Raw genomic sequence first — 18,807 nt, 5'->3', positions numbered from 1 at the left:
AGTTAAAGAAACAATAATATTTAGATCTTTGATTACAAAAAAACATCTAGTCGCCAAAATATAGGTAATTGCTAAAAAAAGTAGCTAAGCTAGATCAAAAGTCTCCAAATCTAAAAACAAAACTAAGTTGACAACAAACTATTTTAATTTTTTCGATCTAAATGCTTTTTTTTTTAATCTATCAGAGTTGTCTACTAAAAAGTTAATATCTTACCTCTAAAAATAAATGAAGAAAAAATAATAGAGACGAAAACATCCGGACGAGGTAAGGGGAGGAGTAGGAGTTGACGGACGAAGAGGTGTGCACTCAATGTGAAGGCTGGATTTAAGAGGTATATATATATGAAGCTTCACGCAGAGGGGTTTCCATCTTTTACCATCCACAGGATTATATACAACCGTCTAGTGTTTATCCAAAAAATTGCCACCAATCGAACAAGTGGCTGCCAATGTTGTTGGAAGTTTAGGGCGGAGCAACAATGTTCCTTTGAAAAATAACTCTTTGGCATAGCAACGACACAGCCCCCACACAACCTGTAGCAACTCTACTGACCATCAGCTTCAGAAGGGAAGCCGGTCCTGCAAGATTAACCCTTTAGCGGGCAGCCAACTGCCAACCAGATAGGTCAGCAAGGGCCTTTTCGCCGGAATATTTAAACTTGTGAGTACAAAATTTTTATAGTCACATTCCATCTAAAGGATTAAAAATAATTTCTAAAGAATTTTTAATAATTGTTTGTAATAACTATCTTTTCTTTGTTTCAGAAATTAATAGATATGGAAGATTCTCTGGAACAGACTAGTAGAAGTAACATCCAAGAGGAACCCCATAATCTCAGTACAAAAAAAAAGTATAATTATGACGAATACGGCATTAAAAAATCTTTTTGAAGATACAAACAATTTCTGGAATGCTCGAAGGTTTCTACTAATTCTGTGGACACCCGCATAAATATGATTAGTGCTTGTTTAAAAAGATGATACATACTCAAGAAAAACCGTTTACCTATGAATACTGTAGTAAAACTTTTAGGCAGAAATACAACATGGAAATTAATAAAAAGACTCAGACAGAAGAAAGTGAATATTGTGAGAATTTTCTTGACTAAATTGAAACTAGAAAAACCGTTTACCTATGGATACTGTAGTAAACCATTCAGCGGAAAAATAAATATGGAAGTTCAAAGACCATTTCTCTGTAAATATTGTGAGAAGACTTTCTCGGTAAAATCGAGCCTAATAAAACACATTCGCACTCATACAGGAGAAAGGCCGTTTCCCTGTGGATATTGTGAGAAGACATTCTCAGAGAAATCGATCCTAAGAACACACATACGCACCCACACGGGAGAAAAACCGTTTACCTGTGGATACTGTAGTAAACCATTCAGCCGAAAAATAAATATGGAAGTTCATAAACGCACTCATACAGGGGAAAAGCCATTTGTCTGTGAATATTGCGAGAAGACTTTCTCCGTAAAATCGAGCCTAATAAGACACATTCGCACTCATACAGGAGAAAGGCCGTTTACCTGTGGACATTGTGAGAAGACATTCTCAGAGAAATCGATCCTAAGAACACACATACGCATCCATACGGGAGAAAAACCATTTACCTGTGGATACTGTAGTAAAACATTCAGGCAAAAAACACAAGCAAACGTTCATAAGCGCATCCATACAGGGGAAAAACCACATACTTGTAAATATTGTAACAATACCTTCTCCAGAAAAAGGCAGATGAGAAAGCATGAATTAATTCATTTGAGTGGTAGGTAAAAAATAATCATGGAAATTCTCGATATACACACTTATAAGAGAAGATTCCAATACAAACTCATATAGGAGAAAACTTGTTTGTCTATAAAAAAATATTTAACCTTCTTAGAAGAAATGTAGTAAGAAATTTAAATATAAAATAATTTTTAGTTCCTATCTTTTGAAATTGGTTGAAAATAAGGGAAGAAGAAAATACTATTATTAGAATTTCTTTTTCATTTTTAGTGGGCAACCAGTGGAGCGCATTGTGAGCAACTCTGGAGATCTAGCAGATGGTTCCAAACTGAAAAGGTAATTATATATAATTGTCTAAAGTGATATCAACTTTATACAGTCACTATAGATTGAAAAAATATTTCTGAAGAATTTTTAATAATCGTTTTTCTTTGTTTCTGAAATTAATAGACATGGAGGCTTCTCTGGAACAGGGCAGTGGGAGTAACATCCAAGAGGAACCCCTAGATCTCAGTACAAAAAAAAACTGTAATTGTGATGAATGCAGTATTGAAAAATCTTCTTTAAAAGAAAAACCGCTCTAAAAAGACACGAGATGATACACACCGAAGAAAAACCATTTACCTGTGAATGTTGTAATAAAACATTTAGGCAAAAAGGAAACATGAAAATTCATGAACGTATTCATACAGGGGAAAAACCATTTGTCTGTGAATATTGTGAGAAGGTTTTCTCGACAAAATCGAGCCTAATAAGACACATACGCACTCATACAGGAGAGAAGCCGTTTGTCTGTCAATACTGTGAAAAGAGTTTCTCACATAAATCGAGCCTAAAAATTCATTTACGCACTCATACGGGAGAAAAGCCATTTACATGTGAATGCTGTAATAAGACCTTCTCGGCAAAATCGAGCCTAATAAGTCACATTCGCACTCATACAGGAGAAAGGCCGTTTCCCTGTGGACATTGTGAGAAGACATTCTCAGAGAAATCGACCCTAAGAACACACATATACGTTCATACCGGGGAAAAACCCTTTTCCTGTGGATACTGTAATAAAACATTCAGACAAAAAACACAAGCAAACGTTCATGAACGTATCCATACAGGGGAAAAACCATATACTTGTAAATATTGTCAGAAGACATTCTCAGAGAAATCGACCCTAAGAACACACATACGCACCCATACGGGAGAAAAACCATTTACCTGTGGATACTGTAGTAAAGCATTCAGGCAGAAAGTACATATGGAAAAACATAAACGCACTCATACAGGGGAAAAACCATATACTTGTAAATATTGTAACAATACCTTCTCTAGAAAAAGGCAGATGAGAAAGCATGAATTAATTCATTTGTAAAAAAATAATAATGGGTTCTCGATATACACACTTATAAGAGAAGACTCGAATACAGACTCATATAGGAGAAAACCCGTTTGTCCATGAAAAAAATATTTAACCTTCTTAGTAAATATAAAATAATTTTTAGTTCCTATTTTTTGTAATTGGATGAAAATAAGGGAAGAAGAAAATACTATTATTAGAATTTCTTTTTCATTTTTAGTGGGCAACCAGTGGAGCGCATTGTGAGCAACTCTGGAGATCTAGCAGATGGTTCCAAATCGAAAAGGTAATTATATATAATTGTCTAAGGTGATATCAACTTTATACAGTCACTACAGATTGAAAAAAATATTTCTGAAGAATTTTTAATAATCGTTTTTCTTTGTTTCTGAAATTAATAGACATGGAGGCTTCTATGGAACGGGGCAGTGGGAGTAACATCCAAGAGGAACCCCTAGATCTCAGAAAAAAAAAAAACTGTAATTGTGATGAATGCAGTATTGAAAAATCTTCTTTGGAAATGCATAAGAAAAATATATTCAAGTATCATAAGTTTAAAATGAAAAAAAATACTCATTGCCACGACAAGCCGCATAAATGCAACAAATGCGATCGGTGCTTCAAAGAAAAAGGCAATCTAAAAAGACACGAGATGATACACACCGAAGAAAAACCATTTACCTGTGAATGTTGTAATAAAAAATTTAGGCAAAAAGGAAACATGAAAATTCATGAACGTATTCATAGAGGGGAAAAACCATTTGTCTGTGAATATTGTGAGAAGGTTTTCTCGACAAAATCGAGCCTAATAAGACACATACGCACTCATACAGGAGAAAAGCCGTTTGTCTGTCAATACTGTGAAAAGAGTTTCTCACATGAATTGAGCCTAAAAATTCATTTACGCACTCATACGGGGGAAAAGCCATTTACATGTGAATACTGTAAGAAGAATTTCTCGGATAAATCAAACTTGACAATTCATATGCGTACTCATACAGGAGAGAAGCCGTTTGTCTGTCAATACTGTGAAAAGAGTTTCTCACATAAATCGAGGCTAAAAATTCATTTACGCACTCATACGGGGGAAAAGCCATTTGCATGTGAATGCTGTAATAAGACTTTCTCGGCAAAATCGAACCTAATAAGTCACATTCGCACTCATACAGGGGAAAGGTCGTTTACCTGTGGACATTGTGAGAAGACATTTTCAAATAAATTGATCCTAAGAACACACATACGCACCCATACGGGAGAAAAACCATTTACCTGTGGATACTGTAGTAAAACATTCAGGCAAAAAACACAAGCAAACTTTCATAAGCGCATCCATACAGGGGAAAAGCCATTTGTCTGTAAATATTGCGAGAAGACTTTCTCGTTAAAATCGAGCCTAATAAAACACATTCGCACTCATACAGGAGAAAGGCCGTTTACCTGTGGACATTGTGAGAAGACATTCTCAGAGAAATCGACCCTAAGAACACACATATACGTTCATACCGGGGAAAAACCCTTTTCCTGTGGATACTGTAATAAAACATTCAGACAAAAAACACAAGCAAACGTTCATGAACGTATCCATACAGGGGAAAAACCATATACTTGTAAATAATGTAACAAATAATTTTTAGTTCCTATCTTTTGTAATTGGATGAAAATAAGGGAAGAAGAAAAAACTATTATTAGAATTTCTTTTTCATTTGTAGTGGGCAACCAGTGGAGCGCATTGTGAGCAACTCTGGAGATCTAGCAGATGGTTCCAAACCGAAAAGGTAATTATATATAATTGTCTAAGGCGACATTAAAAAAATCACTAAAGATTGAAAAAAGTATTTCTGAAGAATTTTTAATAATCGTTTTTCTTTGTTTCTGAAATTAATAGACATGGAGGCTTCTATGGAACAGGGCAGTGGGAGTAACATCCAAGAGGAACCCCTAGATCTCAGTAGAAAAAAAAACTATAATTGTGATGAATGCAGTATCGAAAACTCTTCTTTGGAAATGCATAAGAAAAATATATTCATGTATCATAAGTTAAAAATGAAAAAATATACTCATTGCCACGACAAGCCGCATAAATGCAACAAATGCGATCGGTGCTTCAAAGAAAAAAAACCGTTCTAAAAAGACACGAGATGATACACACCGAAGAAAAACCATTTACCTGTGGACATTGTAATAAAACATTTAGGCAAAAAGGAAACATGAAAATTCATGAACGTATTCATACAAGGGAAAAACCATTTGTCTGTGAATACTGTGAGAAGGTTTTCTCGAGAAAAAGAAATCTAATAAGGCACATTCGCACTCATACAGGAGAAAGGCCGTTTATCTGTGGACATTGTGAGAAGACATTCTCAGAGAAATCGACCCTAAGAAGTCACATACGCATTCATATGGGGGAAAAACCCTTTTCCTGTGGATACTGTAATAAAACATTCAGGCAAAAAACACAAGCAAACATTCATGAACTTATCCATACAAGGGTAGAAAAAGGCAGATGAGAAAGTATGAATTAATTCATTTGTAAAAAATAATCATGGACTTATACACACTTCGAATACAAACTCATATAGGAGAAAACCTATTTGTCTATAAAAAAAATATTTAACCATCTTAGTAAATATTTAATAATTTTTAGTTCCTATCTTTTGAAATTGGTTGAAAATAAGGGAAGAAGAAAATACTATTATTAGAATTTCTTTTTCATTTGTAGTGGGCAACCAGTGGAGCGCATTGTGAGCAACTCTGGAGATCTAGCAGATGGTTCCAAACCGAAAAGGTAATTATATATAATTGTCTAAGGCGACATTAAAAAAATCACTAAAGATTGAAAAAAGTATTTCTGAAGAATTTTTAATAATCGTTTTTCTTTGTTTCTGAAATTAATAGACATGGAGGCTTCTATGGAACAGGGCAGTGGGAGTAACATCCAAGAGGAACCCCTAGATCTCAGTAGAAAAAAAAACTATAATTGTGATGAATGCAGTATTGAAAACTCTTCTTTGGAAATGCATAAGAAAAATATATTCATGTATCATAAGTTAAAAATGAAAAAATATACTCATTGCCACGACAAGCCGCATAAATGCAACAAATGCGATCGGTGCTTCAAAAAAAGAAACGAGATGATACACACTGAAGAAAAACCATTTACCTGTGGACATTGTAATAAAACATTTAGGCAAAAAGGAAACATGAAAATTCATGAACGTATTCATACAAGGGAAAAACCATTTGTCTGTGAATACTGTGAGAAGGTTTTCTCGAGAAAAAGAAATCTAATAAGGCACATTCGCACTCATACAGGAGAAAGGCCGTTTATCTGTGGACATTGTGAGAAGACATTCTCAAATAAATCGACCCTAAGAAATCACATATACATTCATACGGGGGAAAAACCCTTTTCCTGTGGATACTGTAATAAAAGATTCAGGCAAAAAACACAAGCAAACGTTCATGAACGCATCCATACAGGAGAAAGGCCGTTTATCTGTGGACATTGTGAGAAGACATTCTCAAATAAATCGACCCTAATAACACACATATACATTCATACGGGGGAAAAACCCTTTTCCTGTGGATACTGTAATAAAAGATTCAGGCAAAAAACACAAGCAAACGTTCATGAACGCATCCATACAGGGGAAAAACCATATACTTGTAAATATTGTAACAATACCTTCTCTAGCAAAAGCCAGATGAGAAAGCATGAATTAATTCATTTGTAAAAAATAATTATGGTTTCTCGATATAAACACTTATAAGAGAAGAATCGAATACAAATAGGAGAAAACCCGTTTGTCCATGAAAAAAATATTTAACCATCTTAGTAAATATAAAATAATTTTTAGTTCCTATCTTTTGAAATTGGTTGAAAATAAGGGAAGAAGAAAATACTATTATTAGAATTTCTTTTTCATTTTTAGTGGGCAACCAGTGGAGCGCATTGAGAGCAACTCTGGAGATCTAGCAGATGGTTCCAAACTGAAAAGGTAATTATATATAATTGTCTAAAGTGATATCAACTTTATACAGTCACTATAGATTGAAAAAAGTATTTCTGAAGAATTTTTAATAATCGTTTTTCTTTGTTTCTGAAATTAATAGAGATGGAGGCTTCTCTGGAACAGGGCAGTGGGAGTAACATCCAAGAGGAACCCTTAGATCTCAGTACAAAAAAAAACTATAATTGTGATGAATGCAGTATTGAAAAATCTTCTTTGGAAATGCATAAGATAAATATATTCATGTATCATAAGTTAAAAATGAAAAAAAATACTCATTGCCACGACAAGCCGCATAAATGCAACAAATGCGATCGGTGCTTCAAAAAAAAAAACACTCTAAAAAGACACGAGATGATACACACCGAAGAAAAACCATTTATCTGTGAATTTTGTAATAACAAATTTAGACGGAAATACGATATGAAAATTCATAAACGCTCTCATACAGGAGAAAAGCCGTTTGTCTGTCAATACTGTGAGAAGAGTTTTTCACATGAATCGAGCCTAAGAATTCATGTACGCACTCATACGGGGGAAAAGCCATTTACATGTGAATACTGTAAGAAGACTTTCTCGGTAAAATCGAACCTAATAAGACACATTCGTACTCATACAGGAGAAAGGCCGTTTATTTTTAGACACACATTTACCTGTGGATATTGTAATAAAACATTTAGGCAAAAAGGAAACATGAAAATTCATGAACGTATTCATACAGGGGAAAAACCATTTGTCTGTGAATACTGTGAGAAGGTTTTCTCGAGAAAAAGAAATCTAAGAATTCATGTACGCACTCATACGGGGGAAAAGCCATTTACATGTGAATACTGTAAGAAGACTTTCTCGACAAAAAGAAATCTAATAAGACATATACGCACTCATACAGGAGAAAAGCCGTTTGTCTGTCAATACTGTGAGAAGAGTTTTTCACATGAATTGAGCCTAAGAATTCATGTACGCACTCATACGGGGGAAAAGCCATTTACATGTGAATACTGTAAGAAGACTTTCTCGACAAAATCGAACCTAATAAGACACATTCGTACTCATACAGGAGAAAGGCCGTTTATTTTTAGACACACATTTACCTGTGGATATTGTAATAAAACATTTAGGCAAAAAGGAAACATGAAAATTCATGAACGTATTCATACAGGGGAAAAACCATTTGTCTGTGAATACTGTGAGAAGACTTTCTCGAGAAAAAGAAATCTAATAAGACACATACGCATTCATACAGGAGAAAAGCCGTTTGTCTGTCAATACTGTGAGAAGAGTTTCTCATATGAATTGAGCCTAAGAATTCATGTACGCACTCATACGGGGGAAAAGCCATTTATATGTGAATACTGTAAGAAGAATTTCTCGACAAAAGCGAGCCTAACAAGACACATTCGCACTCATACAGGAGAAAGGCCGTTTACCTGTGGACATTGTGAGAAGACATTCTCAAATAAATCGACCCTAAGAAATCACATACGCATTCATATGGGGGAAAAACCCTTTTCCTGTAGATACTGTAATAAAACATTCAGGCAAAAAACACAAGCAAACGTTCATGAACTTATCCATACAAGGGTAGAAAAAGGCAGATGAGAAAGCATGAATTAATTCATTTGTAAAAAATAATCATGGACTTATACACACTTCGAATACAAACTCATATAGGAGAAAACCTATTTGTCTATAAAAAAAATATTTAACCTTAGAAAATATAAAATAATTTTTAGTTCCTATCTTTTGTAATTGGATGAAAATAAGGGAAGAAGAAAATACTATTATTAGAATTTTGTTTTCATTTTTAGTGGGCAACCAGTGGAGCGCATTGTGAGCAACTCTGGAGATCTAGCAGATGGTTCCAAACTGAAAAGGTAATTATATATAATTGTCTAAAGTGATATCAACTTTATACAGTCACTATAGATTGAAAAAAATATTTCTGAAGAATTTTTAATAATGATTTTTCTTTGTTTCTGAAATTAATAGACATGGAGGCTTCTCTGGAACAGGGCAGTGGGAGTAACATCCAAGAGGAACCCCTAGATCTCAGTACAAAAAAAAACTATAATTGTGATGAATGTAGTATTGATAAATCTTTGGAAATGCATAAGAAAAATATATTCAAGTATCATAAGTTAAAAATGAAAAAATATACTCATTGCCACGAGAAGCCACATAAATGCAACAAATTCAATCTGTGCTTCAAAGAAAAAACCACTCTAAAAAGACACGAGATGATACAAACCGAAGAAAAACCATTTACCTGTGGATATTGTAATAAAACATTTAGGCAAAAAGTAAACATGAAAATTCATGAACGTATTCATACAGGGGAAAAACTTTTATTCTGTGAATACTGTGAGAAGGTTTTCTCGACAAAAAGAAATCTAATAAGACACATACGCACTCATACAGGAGAAAAGCCGTTTGTCTGTCAACACTGTGAGAAGAGTTTCTCACATAAATCGAGCCTAAAAATTCATATATGGACTCATACAGGAGAAAAACCGTTTGCCTGTCAATACTGTGAGAAGAGTTTCTCAAATGAATGGACCCAAAGAATTCATGTACGCACTCATACGGGGGAAAAGCCATTTACATGTGAATACTGTAAGAAGACTTTCTCGATAAAAGCGAGCCTAAAAAGACACATTCGCACTCATACAGGGGAAAAGCCATTTGTCTGTGAATATTGTGAGAAGGCTTTCTCGATAAAGAGAAATCTAATAAGACACATACACACTCATATAGGGGAAAGCCCATTTACATGTGAATACTGTAAGAAGAATTTCTCGGAGAAGTCAAACCTGACAATTCATATGCGTACTCATACAGGAGAAAAACCGTTTGCCTGTGAATATTGTGAGAAGGCTTTCTCGGCAAAAAGATATCTAATAAAACATATATGGACTCATACAGGAGAAAAACCGTTTGCCTGTGAATACTGTGAGAAGACTTTCTCGATAAAAGGAAATCTAATAAGACACATACGCATTCATACAGGAGAAAAGCCGTTTGTCTGTCAATACTGTGAGAAGAGTTTCTCACATGAATCGAGCCTAAAAATTCATGTACGCACTCATACGGGGGAAAAGCCATTTACATGTGAATACTGTAAGAAGAATTTCTCGGATAAGTCAAACCTGACAATTCATATGCGTACTCATACAGGAGAAAAAACGTTTGCCTGTGAATACTGTGAGAAGGCTTTCTCGAAAAAGAGAAATCTAATGAGACACATATACACGCATACAGGGGGAAGCCCATTTACATGTGAATACTGTAAGAAGAATTGCTCGGATAAGTCAAACCTGACAATTCATATGCGTACTCATACAGGAGAAAAACCGTTTGCCTGTGAATACTGTGAGAAGGCTTTCTCGACAAAAGGAAATCTAATAAGACATGTATTGATTCATACAGGAGAAAAACCGTAAGTCTGCCAGCACAGAAACATTCTGCAAACTTCCAGCACCAGCAGTTAAAGTAACAAGAACAACAAGGTTCAAATGAAAGAGGTGTTTTGGTTGAAATATTATTGTAAAACAAAAAAGTATAGTCGTAGGTTATATATTTTCAATAAAGTTGATTTTTAGATATGATGTATTTTTTTTCATAAATCCCTTTTGGACATATCAGCAGGATGGAATTAAAGTTCTTTTGGGTGAATATTTTATTTAAAATTCAATTAAAAAAAACAGGACATATATTCAGATAGTTTCCTTCTCAGAAGAACTGTAAATATACTTATCACCCACACACACAACACAAACTTTACATATATATTCATTATCTTTAATATTTTTTTTAAAAATATAGTTAATATCTCACCTTCAAACACAAAGGAGTTCGAGAAGCTTTTATATCATACCAAAGGGGTTACCACCTTTTCTTTATTTGTATGGGAAGAACGGAAAAAAATTTTTAAAGAGGTGTTTTGGTTAAATTTTATTATAAATATGATTATATAATTAAATAAAAAAATAAATGATGGAAAAGCGGGTTCGATTTGGCGATATAAAAGTGTATTATATGATAAAATGGGACTATGCTTATAGAAAAGCTAGAGTTGGTCAATGGGAGCAATGTGCAAGAGATAGAGAAAGGTTCCATAGACGAATTGCTAGTTCAGAAATGAAGCTTTCTTCTATTTTTATCCCAGAACATCGAAATAATATATATACAAAAATGAAAAATAAAATTGCTAGAGGATGAAGAAGAGGGGGCATTGCTCTGCTAAAGGGTGATTGTCACTGCTCCAAGCTTCAATCAACTTCCATTTGTTCATAGTCTTGAGAGTGGTGTAATTCAGTTAATATTTTCTCTTCACTATTTTTAGGTATTTTTACCTCTTTTCTCGGTGGTAAAACAGATTCTATTTTCCTTAATTGCTCAATAGAGAAATGCGATGGAAAAACAATAGAAAAATGAATACATAGACTACCTTTCTCTGACTTCTTGTATTTTGGCATACCCTCACCTATAATACGTTTCATTTGGCCATTTTTTATAATCGTACCAGGATTGTTTTTAATAATTATGGTTCTATTATCTAAGGTTTTTATGGGCTTTTGAAAACCACAAAGAGCTTCTGTGAGGTATAAATTACATTTCATAAGAAGATCATCTTTTATACGTTTAAATATAGGATGGGCTTCCTCTTTTATTATAAAAAGAACATCACCGGGCTCACGACCAGGTTCTTGATCTCCTTCCCCTGTAAAAATTATCTTCTGTCCGGCTTTCATCCCTTTATTTATATGTACCTCTATATTTTTACTCTCTCTAATAACCTTCTTTCCTTGGCATCTTTTACATTTATCCTTAAGATCAATCACTTCTCTCTGACCTCGACAATGTCCGCATAAAGTTTGTATTTGTGATAAAATTCCAGGTCTCAGCTGTTGAATCCTAATTTGAAAACCACTACCTCCACATAAAAGACATTTCTCTGGAGGTTTCTTTCCTCCCTGGCCTTTACAGTTATAACATATAATGTCCCTCTCTAGGGATATTTTTTTAATGGTTCCATTATATAATTCTTCTAGGGATGTTGAAATCGTGTAAATCGATGTTTTCTTCACATCTCTTGTGTATGTTGATGTTTTCTTCACATTTTCAAAGAAAAAATTAAAGATATCCATAGGTGATCTAAAGTTCTCAGATTCACCCCCTTTCAGTGATTGTTCTCCACCTTGATCATAAACCCTTCGCTTCTCTGGATTACTTAATACCTCATATGCTTGTGAAATTAATTTGAACTTATCTCCTTCATTGGGATTCTTATCAGGATGATATTTCAGAGCCAGTTTATGATAAGCCTTTTTTAGCTCATCTGAGGTAACGCTGGGTTTCACTCCTAGTATATCATAGAAACCAAGCTCCTTAACCATCTTAGCTCTTTATGATTGATGGCTTGATGCTTATATATATATATATCAATTTTTCTAAATGCTTATATAAATATAATTCTATTTTTTTTTTTCCTTTTTAGGTTGTGTAGCAAATTGGTGATAATTTAGATTAGTTTGAATTAACCATTCATAAACTTTAGTAGAATGGGTTGTTATTTTATGAGTCAAATTATATATTTTCTGAATCTGTTCTTGTTGTTTTAAATTATGTTCTTTTATATTATTTACATAAAAATCTATCTTTTCGTTAAAATCTTCTTCTTTATCTGTTGAAGTTATATAGAAATTGTCTTCATTTGTTGTCATTGTAAACGGATTCAAGTTCAAATTTTTTGAGTGTGAAAGTAAAAATATGAAAAAATGCATTCTCTATTCTTTTTTAACTATAAAAAGATATTCATTATGAATAATAAAGTGAAATTTAAAAATGTCTAACCAAAAAGGAAAAATTATTAAAATTTTTCATGAAAAAAACCATATTTCTAAAATTTTAAATAATATAAGAAATGATATTAAGTATATAAAAGAAATATTATCTGAAGATGAACTAACAACTTATAAAATTCTAAATGATGAAACTAATAATACGGAAGAAGATGAAGAAGAACTAAAAGAAGAAGAAGAACTAGAAGAAGAAGAAGATGATGATGATGATGATAATAATGATGAATCTGAAGAGGAAGAGGATTCGACCTCATAGCCTAGCCTGGCTGACAATTGAGGAGGGAAGGAATTTGGTCTGTCTCATTTGTCTAGAAATTTCTAGGTCTTGTTCTCCCCATTTATTATTATTTTTTTTAAACAGTTTATATCCCACTACTAACCAGGATAATGCATGACTCAGGCTGCAATTAAGTTTAGGTTGCTACAAGAGGTAAAGAAGAAGAAGAAGGTGTATCTGTGCTATTAAGGTCTCTTTCGTTACTCTGCCAAAGAGTTATTAACTCTGAGATGAAGAATAGTTTCAACCCTTGCTGGTCTATCTAGTTGGCGGTTGATAGCCCACTGAAGGGTTAAATCAATAAAAATTTATCTTTCCTTTAACCTAATCATTAAAATGTTTCAAAATTCTTTATTAAAAGATTATCAAGAAAAATTGAATACATTTGATTCTATCCTCCCGTCAAATATTAAAGGGATAATAATAACTAAGAAGGATCATTTGAATGGTTGTATTGAAGTGTATCCATATGACATGAAAGGTGTTGTAGAAAATGGTGTAATATATAACTATCCAAGAAATATAAGTCAGGAAAGAAGACAAGCAAAATGCCCAGGGGTAAATGATACTCTTGTAAATAGATTTATAGAAAAATCTTGGGTAGATGATTGTGCTCCAAGTTTTCATATCCAAAAGAGAAATTTTTCTAATACTGAAGGGGTAATCATAATTCGTATATCGCTAGAAGAAGCATTTGGAAACGATTATCAACAGATGGAATGTACCGATTTCTTTTCTTATATTTTACAAAGGGATATATTACGTGTTTATAGTCAACCAAATACAATTATCGATGGGCTAAGAAAAGGAAAAGAAATAGCAGATTCTTTTCATATTTCAAAAGGACGATATAAAAAATATCCGTGGTTGTCATCAAATAAAGAAAAAAATGAAGGGAATATTATACAGTTAAATAATATTTATGTAGAGGAATTAATAAATATAAAAAATAAAATAAATAATGTAGAGAAAAAAATTGCAACGGAAGAGGATATATCTTTAGTTTTTAAATCATAATGACTAGTATAATTATACTTCTGTTGGGTTGTATAAGTAATACCATTGTTGCTGAAAATGAGAACAAACCTTCGGTACTTTCCAGTGATACATCCCATGGACCAAAACTATTAACTGAGGATCAGACATTAACACTTCTAAATAGTATAAATAATATTTTAAAAAATATGAATACTGGTGATCCCCTAACTAATACGTGTCTATCTTTTATAACTGTATTTATATTTGGACTGATATTAATTAAAATTTGGAAACATAGATTATGGCCCAATGGTAATAACAATAAATAAAAAAAAATGTTTTCAATACAAGTTGGGTTCAAACATAAGCTATGGACACGATCAGAAAGAGGTCTCCTATTTTCTAAATTTGGAAAACACTGTGAATTTTTATTATGTCCTGATATTGAGGGGTTTAATTTTGAGAAAAATATATATATATTAGATAACGATAATATAGATATAATTTTCAACAATATTAACAATGGTATATTAAACGAAGAAAAGAATAATCTCTTATGTAAAATATCATATAATGATCTCTCATTATATACTATAATTAGATGTGCTTCTATTGATCACTCAGTAAATCACTCAACAATTATCATGCATATGAGTATTTTTGTTACTCGTCATGTAAATATATTTATAGATGTAGTCAAAACATTAATATTAACAGAAAATATATATGATGCATTTTCTAAATTATTATGTTATGACTTTAGGAATGATGAAATAAAAAAAAAATATATATCCTGAGGCATTGGAAATATATACAGACTGGAGAGATAGAGTATATGAGAAAAAATCTATTTTTTGTATAACTTGTAGTGAAATTCATAGAAGTATTAATCATTGTTTACACTGCCATTATATTAAAGAAGATGTAGATAGGAAAATATGTGAATTTTTAATTAGTAGGAAGATTATTTTTTGCTCCAATGAACAGATAGAATTATTCAAAAGAAAAAAGAAATTGAAATATAATATAATCGGTAGAACAGATCATGGGTTTTATATAAAAATTAACCATCCTTATTGGAGATGGAGTATTCAAAAATATCCTTATCGAAATACTTATGATCTTGATTTTAGACAAAATATTCAGTTATTAATCACAAACCCTAAAAATAAAATAAAAATTAAATCATTTATATGTGGGACATTTAAAGAGAAATATAACAATAGTTATCATAATTTTATTTACAGGATTATCAAAACAAATAATTTGTCATTACTTATGAATAATGATATATATACATTTTATGCTCAAACAATATACTTAGAAGAATAAAAATATATCTAATGAAATTATTTCATCTTCCTATCTTATGATTGAAGAATATAGTCATATGACCAGACCAATTCAAACTTTGCTGACCTATCTATCTGGTTGGCGGTTAATTATCATTATTTTTCACATATTGAAGAAATTAAATTAGTAATGTAATTTAGATTATCTTTTCTTAATACCTCTTCATCTCTTCTATTGTCATATTTCAAATTAATAAATGTATCTAATATATTATGGGATAATATGAGACTATTTAAATGTTTACTATCTTCTCTTGAAATAAATACATTATATTTGTTTTGAATATTAGTTAAAAATAATACTTCATTTTTATGGTAATTAATTATGATTGGAGGTAGTAGAAATATATAATGAAACCTTTCTGCATAATAAAAAAATTGATTAGTAATATTAACAACGAAATGATTTTTTCTTTATATCCAAATTTTTCCATATTACCAAAATTAAAATAGTCAATTTCAAAAGAATTTTTAATATGTTTAAATTTTCTAATATGTTTGTAGGACTTATCCCTCTCATTGACCGCTATCATTGAAAGTATATCCGAAAAAGTTTTCTCCCTTTTTATTTTTTTATTTTCAGGCTCATTTTTACTTTCAGGAGACTTATCAATTTCAACTGTTAGTAATTTATTAATCAAAATAATTTTATAATCAATTGAAAGTATAATATAATTTCCTATTATATGTAAGCTTTTCAATGTTTGTATGTTATTTTGATTATTATTAATCGAAAAAAGATAAATTAATTCATTACAAAAACAAGGGTGTTCTATATTATCTCTTAAATGATAAATAGATCCACTTCCTCCCCAAGCTAAATTATTTAGACCATGGTGAAAGCGAATATTATTTTCATCAAATCCTCTCAATACAACTTGAACTTCATACTGAAAATAATTTTCACTTACATCAAGAATTTTCAAAGATTTAAAAATATCTGTTGAAATTGAATTTGTTAATAATAATTTAATATAAAGAAACCGTCCACTTAATTCTTGATTTATGACCATATTATCTATAAATTTATATAGAGCTAATGGTTTTTCGTTGCATTTGTTACAAATACCACATTTAAAACATATAATTCTGTATTTACAGTTCATACAAATTCCTATAATACTATAATTTAGATGATCGAATTCTGAGAGGTCATATTCGGAACCTTCTTCCGCATTACATTTGAAAAATTCACAACAATAAGAAAATTTATTATTCAAACCATTTTCAATTAGAGTAAGGAGATTTTTTTTATTCTTAAAAAAGTCTCTAATAGCAACATTTTCTAGGAAATTTTTAATTGAATCATGAAAGATAGTATCTTTTTTTTTTTTCTTTTGTAAAAAGGAGTTAAATAATTTTAATATTTCTTTCTTATTACAGTGACACGGCAATGTTTCTATCCATTGAGGAAACTGGTCTTGTAAACTGGACTCTGTTTCAAAAGAGAGGAAACGTTTTTCATCAAATGGATTTGACATTTTTAAATTTTATTTTCGAAATTTCTTGTAGTAAGTTCAAGAAGGAAGGTAAACATATGCAAAATATTCTCAACTGTGAATCCGACTTCTCTTAGAGATTTTATCATAAAAATGTCCTTATCATTAAACAATAAAGATAGAACAGCACTAGCGTACTCTCTAGTAATATAATCCCAACTATGTAATATAGTAAAAAGTGAAATGATATCTTTATTAGATACAGAATAATTTACCATATTTTCAAGAGAAGAAAAATATGATTTATTTTTATTCTTATTAGACTGATCTATTTTCATTAACAAATTAACACAAGAAAATAGTTTACGAGAGACACTATTTGATATAGCGAATGTTTCTTTATTTTTGTCTACAAAATCATTTATGTTAAAATTAATATTATTAGATGTTTTGAGAAGTGTATCAACAAAACTTCTTATATTACATTTGTTCTTTGTATTTTCAGAAATTTCCCTTGTAACTGTTTTAATTTTCTTAATAAACTGTTTTATTTCTTTCTCATTAATCTGTTTTGCATATTTTTTACTGGTAGGATATTTGAATACTTTCTTCCTTTTACCTCCTGATTTTATTTTCTCCTCTTCCTCATCTTCAGTACTACTTTTATCCTTAATTATAATACTATCTATATTATTTCTGTTATGTAAATTATGATAACATTTCTCTATAATAAATGATAGTAAATCAAACACATCTCTCATTGTCAATCCACCGTTTTCAAGAATGACAACATTATCGTCATCTAAACCTAATATTTTTGCCAATTGAATACTATGGCTACGAATAATACATTCCCAACTGATAATACATGTAAATAATGGGACAATATTTGATTCATCAATATTATATTTGAATTTTTTAATCATTTTTACCTTAAAATCATGGGATTTGTTCATCTGTAGACTAGTTTGAACACAATGAAACATTCCCCTTGCTAAGTTGTTACCCATAGTATTAATGAAATCAACACACACCCCAGAATTTAAACATTCACTTATAAATATATCAAGAGTTTTATTTAATTCTCCCGTAAAGCTTGATTTTATTTTTTCAATTTCATTAACTATATAGGAAATATTTTCCGTTTTTTCCTCTCTGATCGTTTACTTCCCTTCTCTTCCTTTTCTTTTTCTTGTTTCATTATATGATCTTTAAATTCTTTAACAATATAGCTAGAGTCGGTTTTTAAAACGGTTTTATTCCATGGATTTATTTTATTTAAAATAGGAGCAGCAACATTTAAGGTTCTGAGATTTTCTAACCCAAAATGTGCATTAGATGTTACTAAAAATTCATTCAGTAATGTTATAGTATTTTCTAATAATTCTAAAGTTTTTGTTTTATCAATTACAATTCCATTCAATTTCTTAATAAATTCTTCAGATTCTACTTCTTTAAAATCATTTTCTAATTTCTTATTATTATCAGTAGTAGTTGTAGTAGTAGTAGTGGTGGTTGTTGTTGTAGTAGTAGTTATTGTTGTTCCTAGAGTAATAATCTCAGTAGTAGGAGGTATAATAGGATAGAATTCGGGATTCATTAAAGGAGATGGTAAATCATTCAGTAATTCTTGTAATAAAACGTCTTCATTCATTTTTATGAAAATCAGAAAAACAATACCCTATATATATAATATCAAATTTTAAAAAAAATAACATTTTTGGATATTTTTTTGTAAATTATCCTCAAAACGCAGTTAATCCAAAGGTTGAAGAAGAGAAAAAATTAATCAGATATAAGTAGGT

The 18,807-nt window shown here is 31.3% G+C and overlaps 5 protein-coding genes and 1 pseudogene across 5 annotated transcripts; 5 read left to right on the top strand and 1 right to left on the bottom strand.

The window, feature by feature from the left end:
* The first annotated feature begins 1,173 nt into the window (after nucleotides 1-1,173).
* LOC145390277 (uncharacterized) lies at nucleotides 1,174-1,779 on the top strand. Its single transcript, XM_080265257.1, has one exon. The coding sequence runs from the start codon at nucleotides 1,174-1,176 to the stop codon at nucleotides 1,777-1,779; it is 606 nt and encodes a 201-aa protein (XP_080121383.1).
* A 550-nt stretch (nucleotides 1,780-2,329) lies between these two features.
* Nucleotides 2,330-3,100, top strand: LOC145390276 (uncharacterized). The gene has a single exon (XM_080265256.1). It carries the CDS (start codon nucleotides 2,330-2,332, stop codon nucleotides 3,098-3,100), a length of 771 nt encoding a protein of 256 aa, XP_080121382.1.
* A 706-nt stretch (nucleotides 3,101-3,806) lies between these two features.
* On the top strand, nucleotides 3,807-4,700 carry LOC145390275 (uncharacterized). The gene has a single exon (XM_080265255.1). The coding sequence runs from the start codon at nucleotides 3,807-3,809 to the stop codon at nucleotides 4,698-4,700; it is 894 nt and encodes a 297-aa protein (XP_080121381.1).
* Nucleotides 4,701-5,292: 592 nt separating this feature from the next.
* LOC145390274 (uncharacterized) lies at nucleotides 5,293-7,061 on the top strand. The gene is made up of 4 exons (XM_080265254.1): nucleotides 5,293-5,431; nucleotides 5,816-5,870; nucleotides 6,315-6,508; nucleotides 7,018-7,061. The coding sequence occupies exons 1-4, from the start codon at nucleotides 5,293-5,295 to the stop codon at nucleotides 7,059-7,061; spliced, it is 432 nt and encodes a 143-aa protein (XP_080121380.1).
* Nucleotides 7,062-7,449: 388 nt separating this feature from the next.
* Nucleotides 7,450-8,973, top strand: LOC145390273 (uncharacterized). Its single transcript, XM_080265253.1, has 2 exons — nucleotides 7,450-8,159; nucleotides 8,904-8,973. The coding sequence occupies exons 1-2, from the start codon at nucleotides 7,450-7,452 to the stop codon at nucleotides 8,971-8,973; spliced, it is 780 nt and encodes a 259-aa protein (XP_080121379.1).
* A 2,390-nt stretch (nucleotides 8,974-11,363) lies between these two features.
* LOC145390272 (dnaJ homolog subfamily A member 4 pseudogene) lies at nucleotides 11,364-12,491 on the bottom strand (annotated as a pseudogene).
* Nucleotides 12,492-18,807: the final 6,316 nt, after the last annotated feature.

The sequence above is a fragment of the Coenobita brevimanus genome, unplaced genomic scaffold, assembly GCF_032717465.1.
Source record: "Coenobita brevimanus isolate Jiangsu-jjx unplaced genomic scaffold, ASM3271746v2 jjx.HiC_scaffold_469, whole genome shotgun sequence".
Classification (NCBI taxonomy): Eukaryota; Metazoa; Arthropoda; class Malacostraca; order Decapoda; family Coenobitidae; genus Coenobita; species Coenobita brevimanus.
This window is presented reverse-complemented; position numbering and strand designations above follow the sequence as displayed.